This window comes from Lepisosteus oculatus, chromosome 13 (genome assembly GCF_040954835.1).
Source record: "Lepisosteus oculatus isolate fLepOcu1 chromosome 13, fLepOcu1.hap2, whole genome shotgun sequence".
In the NCBI taxonomy this organism is placed as follows: Eukaryota; Metazoa; Chordata; class Actinopteri; order Semionotiformes; family Lepisosteidae; genus Lepisosteus; species Lepisosteus oculatus.
This window is the reverse complement of record NC_090708.1, coordinates 7,853,906-7,863,089: the sequence shown is the minus strand read 5'-3', so window position 1 is coordinate 7,863,089 and position 9,184 is coordinate 7,853,906. Positions and strand designations below refer to the sequence as shown.

The following is a 9,184-nucleotide window of genomic DNA, read 5'->3' as shown; positions in this document are numbered from 1 at the left end:
TCGACCACATCTGGTGTACTTGTGAAAAAATGTCTCTTGGGATTCATCAGTAAAAAACGTATTCCCGTTTAAACAAATCTCATGCAAGGATATGGTACTCTCATAGGTACGAGAGTTTATGGAGTTAATACCAATACACTAAGGCAATTACATTTCATAGGGGTAATCACAGATCCCATTATTATACAATGTTTACAATCATATTTTGGTAATTACTGTGATAAATCAAGGTAATGTAGAGCAAAACTAAGTGTATTTTTACGGAGTAAACGGCAGTTCACAGGGCTGTATGTGATACCAGTGGGCCCCTCTGTTTTATTTCCAGATTATGGAAACAGCTCCAGAAACTGAAAACGAGCCGACATCACTGAGAACCAATTCAGAAATGCCAAATGAAGTTTAAAAATACTGTACATGCTGCAGGAAGGCTCAGAGATGCCCCAGTGAATCTGACACCTCAGCCTATTTCTGACACCGACGCACAAGTGCTCAGCGAGTGCTCGGTGCAATTTTAAACATAATATTGGGAACTACTGTAACTTTTCCACTCGGGAAGAACTGAAATTCCAAAGTAAACTAGATAAGAATCACCCTGCATGCGGACGGACACAAACAGCCCAGTTAGAGCTCACTATTCGTCTCCAGTGGGTGAGCTGCTCATAACAAATTAACCTTTTTCAAGTGAACCCATCAATGTCAGTTTAAATATGTTGAAAAAAGCGGCTCTTCTTATGAATATTAATGCATCTCCTCCCAGTGACGTAACGGTCTAGTCCCGGGGTGCGCTAGTCTGTGCTCCTGTCCTTTCAGATTGACTAGTAGTGAACAGCACTGAGCGATCTTACTGTGTAGCTGCTGGGTATCTTTAGAACAAGCGCGTCTGTTTTTTTTCTCTCTCTCGCATTGCTTTCGTCTTTGATTTGAAGAAAGACTACGCGCGGCGCCTGAGAGGTCAGCGTGCCCTGTGTCTCATCATGAAGAATCTAAGAACATCCTTGGTGTTTATTTTGGTAACGCTGGGGCTCTGTAGCGTCCTTGCAGGGAAAGGTGGGTAGAGAAGCGCTTTATTACAGATTGCCTTGAAACCAGCGATCCGACAGCGCGCAGTAGCTGGGGCTTGTGAAGAGCAGAGGGAGTCTTTATTGTTACGGATGCACCGTTATGAGCATGAGAGCGGAACGTACAACTGTGAAATTCAGTGAACATCTTTGCTAGAAGGATTTGCAGATGCATAATAGGTGATTGTCCTGTTGGACTCATCTGAGTGGAATGTTTCTGTTACCAGTTGGTCCGCAGTGATAAATGCACATTATCACTGCAAGCTGTGAAAGTTTTAAGTTGTTACCTTGTTATTTCGGATCTTTATTTGTTGCACAAGTTGTAACAATCACCGATTGTTATTATTTTCTTTGGTTAAATGTTTCGGTTGAATTTTTAAATATTTTGCTCGTGTGTAATAAAACAGGATATGATCTTAAGAGTCGGCACTACCTCTTTGCAGGTGTTGGGAATAAATATTTTAGCTTCCTCCGGGAAGCTCTCGGGAAGGTTAGGCTTTGTTGTTAAAACGGGTGATGTTTATTTATTACTGGTAATGTATCTTTCATCCTGAACATGCACACCGAACGTCTCTTCACCTGACGTAAAATATCGAAATAACTGAAAAGACACCTTACCTGTCTGCAAAATGTGGAAGTAGATTACCCTGGCAAAAAAACAGTTATTGGGCATCGCCTAGTTCGGTATGCGAGCTATAGTATACCTTTTGGCATGTGTCTGGTATCGAACATCTGAAAATTTATTTTAGGAACATCGAGATTGTGCATTCAGTCTTGAAGGAAATCGTAGGAACAGACGAACTCATCCGAACTCCAAAGTGCAACATACGCATTTTTAAAATAGGATTAAAATCGTGAACTGCGTAATGGAACGAACGTTTTAATCTCTGCACATCTTTCTCGACGTTAACTTTCGCGAAGTATGAAGTAGGTCTTTTTTATATTCTGTAGATCTGTCTCTCTATCTTAGATCACAAAACGCAGGGCAGAAGGCTTTGTGGCTTTTGCTTTAAAGTAAACAAATTACCAAGGAGGCAAAGGAAAGCGAACAACTAAGGTTCTAATTAAGTCCCTTGGGATGCTATACGGCTTTAAAAATATACAGTAAATTGAAACAACTTTATTTTTATAGCATACTGTATCCTGGTTAAATGTTATACTGTTAATCCAATACCCATCTGCATAAAGAAATGAGAAAACTTGGGGAAATGAGAAGAAAAAAATAAATAAATAAACCTTTCCTCTTCATGATCAGATTTCGTTGCATGTTGCGGATTAAAATGGGAACACGCTGTTGGTACCTTACAGTTGCGTAAATTAACATTGCGAACACAAATTCGCTGATGGAAGATACAGTACAGTACCAGCTTGTTTCAGGTGTTGCAAATCTGCAGTGAGAGTTCATATGCAAGCACGTGATCAAGTTATTTACAGGGGCATGATTATACCGCCGCGTGCCTTGCAAATGTGATTTTAAATGTAAATTATTTTACATTTCACGGTTTGTGGACGTATGACTTTCTTTAATTGTAGCCCTTGGGATATTTTTGAAAATACAAAGGTAAGCGGCACTATCAGTAAATAACCTAAAAGACATCCGTGTTGCCTTCATTTTCTCCTCCATTTCTAACCTCTCTGCATTACCTGACAAACCCGATACAGAGCCTTTCTTCTGTTCCACAGATTTACTTCTGAGTTCTCTGACTGGGTGATAAGTGGAGAGCTGCCTTGAGCATGACATTTTGTGCCTCTGAAGATTTATACCCCTGAATTTTGATAGTTTATTTTTAACAACCTGTTAGTGTTTGAAAAGGAGTGCATTTTAAGTACTGGTACTTAAAAAATAACTCTTGTAGATGTCTCTTATCCTGATCCATTGAATCACACAGTTCTCTATGTTTAGCTAAATTGTGATAAAAAGTACAGACCTTAGGCCTCACAAATAAACATTCATATTGTTGAAAACAAATTGCTAAGATGATTAATTTAAGGATGTTTTATTCTAATTTTAGTCTCCGAGCAACAACTGAGCTCACTAATGAACAGATAGGCTGGGATGTTGCACCTGTGGCCCTAAAGAAACCTTTTCGTGCTTTAATTTTAATGGCCAAGTCTGGTGCTTACTCTCTGATGTCTGGGGATTGATTTTATTCACTTTTGCTCTTCAGTGTTTAAATACTTTTCAGGCAAAGTGCAATTTTTCTCAAACTTGCAACAGCTCAGGTAGGTGAGGAAAACTGGATAGTGCTACTTGTTCAGTGAATGCTCAACCCGATAAGCTGACAGGTTCACAAAGATTCACAAAGATTCACATATTCTGGGTGGGAAAAGGTACACCTATGAAAAAAAAACATTATTTTGGTTGCATTATAGGAGTTGTGAATAAAGCAAAAGATCCGCTGTGCTTGTATCATGTTAAAGTGACTGGAAATGTCGTTAAGATCCCTTAATTTAATGATGCTGCGCACAGAACAGATGGGAGTAAAGAAATCCAAGAGATTGAAACATTTTGTTAGCTTTATGTTGACTTCCTTTTCAAAGACTCTCCAGTGATTAGTGTCTGTAAGAGTGGACATGCAGCGTTAATTTTACTGCATGCATCATTAGTAGCAATGTGTGCTCGGAATAAGCTGCGCAAAAACTGACAAAGAGCTGCTATGGGTCATTTTGCCTGCGAGGTTTGCTTATAGTTTTCACAAGTCTGAGTGGCCTTTGCATGGAAGACCACATTCAACAACATATTGATTTTTGCTGAGCAGGAGATGCGAAAGTAAAAACACGACAGAGCTTTTCATAGTGTTTGAAACCGATTGTCAGTTGTATTGTAAAAGCTTTAACTGAGAATGGAGGAGAAAAGTGCTTGTAAAATTCCCAAAATCTTTAAAGCATGTGACAGCAGTGAAGTCACGATCCTTTACTGCTATAACATTTCTTTCACCTTATTAAAACCAAAATAAAAACGCAGAGTTGAATTTCAGTCAGGTCTGAACAGTGTTTCCTCATGAAAAAGCTATTCTCAATTAAAAAAAAAATGACAAACTGCTACTCTTTTTCCTTTTTGAAAAGAAATGGTATGTTTGGGAAACCTCTAATGTAATGCTGCCTTGATTGTGATAACGTATCTTTTCTTTTACATTGTGTAAGATGTGTACGCAGACAGTAACAAACTGCACAGCGCTGCCCTGTTCGATTTTTAATTTACTACTGCATCTCACAATTCACAAAGAATGGAGATGGAGGTGGAGGAGGATCACAAGCCACAAATGCAGAATGTGAGGTTTGCTTATGGCATACACCGCTTCCAGGAAATGTACTGTTGGGGTGAAAGTAACTTGGCTGTCGACATACTTTACCTCCTGAACTTAGGTTAGGAACTCAATTAGCCGAACCTTTCAACAGTGAAAAGTGTTGTGATGAGTTTCAAGGATTTTAAGTCATGTTTTGTTTTAAATCTTGGAACCAAATATTAAGCTTTTATCAACTATTAATCCCAAACAAATCCCTGCAATGCAGAACAATTGTTTTAAAAGAAAACATAAGTTATGCCGTCTTTTGGAAAATGTCATATTAATGGTGTCAAAACAGACCTGTAATAAGGTTGATTTCAATAATTAAACTATGACATAACCACAGCCCCCTGCTTTTTATTTTGTGAGTTTGGATTCTGCTTCAGAAGCAGTACAAAGGTAGCAGGTAGCTGGCATAATGTCCTTCAGGCTCCATGCTGTTTGGCAACCATTGGCAGTTTATTCATTGACATCTGTTTAGCCTGTAGTAAAAGATAGAAAAGGGTTTGCTGTGCTCTGTGAATCTCTGGCTACATTTTATGATGATCTCATGATCAGTTGTAGTCTTCACAGATGATTTTACATTTGTTTGTAATGATTTAGAGTTATGATTTTCTTCTAAATGAGAATAATTTACGTGACCAAGAAGGTTACAGTTTGCAGTTTTATTCCAAGGCAAATTCATGTTGTGAATTCACACAAATCCTAACCAAAATAAAACCAAGGCTCTGTTTAAAGTACAGCAGAGCTCATGGTTGGGAAACTGCAATGAGGTCATTAAAAGGGTCTCCAAAGCAATTGGAATTCCATTTTTTATCTTTGGGTCTGTATCCTGAAGCAATAAACAATCATAATTATTATATTCTTAGAGGCCATCTTTCAAAATATAAAGGAATGCAGTTTTGTCTTGGTGACAAAAGAAACAGAAACATTTGTGATTATTGGTGAACAGCTTCAATAAAAAGACAAATTCTTTGCTTTTCACGTTTGTGGACAAAAAGCATTTGAACTTTGTGTAGTCCAGTGGCAATATATTAGTGCGAAACCATCACATATACCTTTGAAAAAAGCTTCTCCATTGACTAATAAAGTAGTTAGATGGTGGAGTAATGCTTTCCGAGTCTGAAATCCTCTTCTCATGTCTTTACATCCACTGCAAAAGTTCAGTTTTTAAAAGGATATCAAATATTGGTCAAGGGTACTCTTGGGTCTTTATAAAAAGAGCTTGTTGTGGAGTGCCTTCAAGTTCTTTTATGTAAAACATTTTCAAGACAGCAAAAAGAGTTCATAGCTAGTGACCTGTGTGTTGATCATTCAGTTTTTCCACTGGAATGGAATAAGGTAGAGTTTTTAGCTGACAAGCCATTAGATTTTGAAATAAATGCGTTGGGGTTGAAACTGTGTTTTAGCTCAGCATAAAGGGTGATTGTTAAAAGCAGCACGAGGGTTGATATGCCTTTAGCGCCTTCCTGCTTTCAGCTTTTCAGTGAGATTATTTTTAACATTTCAGGATACATTCCTTCCATTAAGGTGAATGTTGAAGGTCTTAATTTGGTAAACTACTAGCTCTGCATATTAGTGATCATATTCAGCATTGCCACACTTAAGAGTTTCAAAACACATACTGTAGGATACAGTAGCTGCCGCTTATTACTATATTATTACTATAGATTATTATCTAGTTAGTTTCCAGCCAAAAATGGAGTGTCTTTAAACATTTTCAGTAAGAACAAACCACTTTCAAGCATACAGTATGTGTTTTATAAAGATCAGACATTTCAGAAGCCACATTACTGAAATACATACTGTATGCTTTAAGTTTTGATTCATTGTACAGTGCAGTTATATAAAATAAGCATTAAACAAATTAGGAACACTGAAGAAAACCACCCTTTACTCCACTCAGATTCAAAAGAAAAACAAATGAGGCATACTGTATCAGTGCTGCATTTTACAGCTAGTACTACTTCCAAGAAGAAAGAAACAAAGATATTGATTCACACTAGAGTGCTTATGGAAAATGCTGAGTAGTCCAGTTTTGTCTCACTTCTCACTGTAAATCCCTCTCAAATTTAAATCCCAGTTTTAAAGTCATGATGTGGAAAACACAAATACACACCAGAAGGGTTCTGTAGTGTGCGTCCAAGGAATGTTCCCAGTACACTGTGATTGTGCTGTAAACTTGGGTTTGGAAGGTGGCACTCCTGCAGATTTAATATGCCTTTTTAAATAAAGTAGTAGATGAAGAGCTGAAAAAAAATCTGTTTTATTGATCCAATTAAGCCAATAATGAGTTAAAATAGATAGTTAAAAGAATTGTTCCAAAATGAAAACCTGCATGCCTGGAGGACAATTGGGAACTCCTGCTATCAGCAAAAGAGACTGAACAAAGTTGGCGGTAAGCAGTATGACATACTGTATGCTAACATCTGAAATGTGGGCTGGTTCCTAATGAAGATGTTGTTGATAACCAAAAAGTGTCTTTGTAATTTGACTTCTGAAGAGCAGAACAGGAGAATGTTTGTATTTATTGTGCTGCAGGTTGAAAGGAAAGCTGGGGCTACAAAATATAAAAACTGGAATCAATGTTTTTGAAAAATGTATGATAGCGGTTTGTCCCTGTCTTGAATTTCGAGTTGAGATATGCAGATTTTTTCAGATTCACTCTCTTGCCAATTCAATTGAGAACTGCCGTTTCTTTGAATCAGCAGACCAGTTAGTCTTTTCAGGACACTTCCTAACCTGCTGCTGTATGATCAAACTTCTGTGCAATTTTGGTAAGATCATGGTTGGAAAACCTTGAGAAGGTTCCAATGAGTTACCAGATGCATTATGTTCTATCACTTACCAAATGCATTATGTTCTATCACTTGTTCTGTATATTGGGTACAGCAACCAACTTACCAGAAGTTTTTGGATACTTGTAAATAAATCACCCTCTGCATGATTGAAGTCCCCAAGTAACAGATTTATTGGGCTTTTTTTATTGAGAAATGCATCTTTGACATGTTTTATTACTCTTCTTTGTCTAAGGATTCCACAAGGCTACAGAAGATTTATGGTTTTGTATTATATAAAAGACTGAAAATACAGTAGCTTGTTTGATTTAGCAATGCATTTGTATACCTACATAGCTCAGTCATAAAACAACACTTAAAATATGATCATGCGGTATAATGTTTGACTCGTTCTCATCAGCAGATGGCAGGCACTCTGTGAAAAAATAAAGCCTAGTAAATTTAAACAGACAACAGTAAAACAAATCCGTATTGGAAAAAGCAAATGTGATTTGTATGAGAAGCTAAAAGAAAGGGATTAAATTAATTTATTTCAGGTTATTCACTGGTGATCCAGTGTCCAGGAGGAAAGTTCTGTAGCAGGATGTAAAATTGACAAATTGTAAAGTATGAATTATGAACTTTAGAGTTTGAAACAATAGGATATGGCCAGGTTTCAGGACACAGCATTTAATGTTGCTTGATAATGAGCCATCTGCTGTTGAAGAGCTAGTAATAAAATTAAAATCTTCCATGATTTCTTTTCATTTTTCAAGGATCAATTTCTATAAAAGATCATATAAACCCAATAAAATATTGTACACATTTGAGGCAATATGAATTTGACAGTTAATTGTATTTTTTCTCAGAAACAAAAGAACATTACTGACTAAGCACAATAAATCCTAATGGGACCCATTTGAAATACTGGATAAGCCAAACTGAAGCATTTGTAGTGTGCCATAGTTATCAGTGTTTTTGTTTTGGATCCTTCTCTTGACACATGTCTGCATTTTAAAATGTCTATATATTTAACCTTATGATTGGTTCCCCTTACCTATAACACTCACGATGAGTTTAACTTGGAGGAAAAAACGTGCAAGTTTTTCTGCCTGTTATTCAAGACTCTCAGTTATTCCAGACTACTCATATGTACTGAGAATGTCAAAAATGTCTACCGTATTGCATACAGTAAAATATGCAATATAAAAAATGTGCTGTGTAATAAACTGCTAAAAACCCAAATCACATTATTTTTCATTAAACGTAACAAAAAGCAAAGCAGTGTAAAACATCACATACAGTATAAGCCCAATCATCCCTTACTTCCTCTATAAGCAAAGTTTGGGCAATTTGCCCACACCATGATAAATGAATTAGGCAGTTAGCTCACAATTTGCTGGAGGGTAAATCCATTTTTTTAACAAAGCTACAGTATATTGCAAAGCCCATTACTCTGTGCAGACAAAACTAATTCACACAATTGGAATGTTTAGTGTTTCAAAGAGTTGTTACATAGTCTAATGTGTAGGTGTTTATGGACACAAACATTCTGAATAATTTCAGTTTAATTAAAAAGAAGTACTACGGAAATTGTTTAAAGAAGATTCTGTGAACAGCACCATTAAGTTTTCAAAGGGCAAGACATCTGCAGATTTATTGCTGAATAACTACATTTTGTGAACATTTTATGACAATATCTTAATTTAAGTAATATGTGTGCATATTACCTATCAGATGGTATGCTTTTTAAAAGAAAAGGGTTACGTATTAATAGTATAATATATATAAATAATTATATTAGTCAATAACTAAAATTAGGTCATTTCAAACCAATAGTCTTTATTTTACTTTTTGAAGGGAGTCATACTTTTGGGAGTCATACAAAATACTGTGAGAAATTCTGATCACATGCAAAGATAAAGATTCAGACACGTTGAAGCTAAACAACTTTAAAAATAATCCCAAAGAGACTTTATTGATTTTATTTCAAGACGTAAATAATCTGAAATAAAAAAAGTATGAGACGGCGGCTAGCCTGTCAGCAAGTGGTAGAACAAAT

The 9,184-nt window shown here is 36.5% G+C and overlaps 1 protein-coding gene across 1 annotated transcript in view; it reads left to right on the top strand.

The window, feature by feature from the left end:
• The first annotated feature begins 791 nt into the window (after positions 1-791).
• clstn2a (calsyntenin 2a) overlaps positions 792-9,184 on the top strand; it is a 237,038-nt gene continuing 228,645 nt past the window's right edge. Inside the window, exon 1 of the mRNA XM_015360922.2 lies at positions 792-1,047. Coding sequence (XP_015216408.2) covers positions 975-1,047 — 73 coding nt within the window. The 5' untranslated portion in view covers positions 792-974. The remainder of the gene's footprint in view (positions 1,048-9,184) is intronic.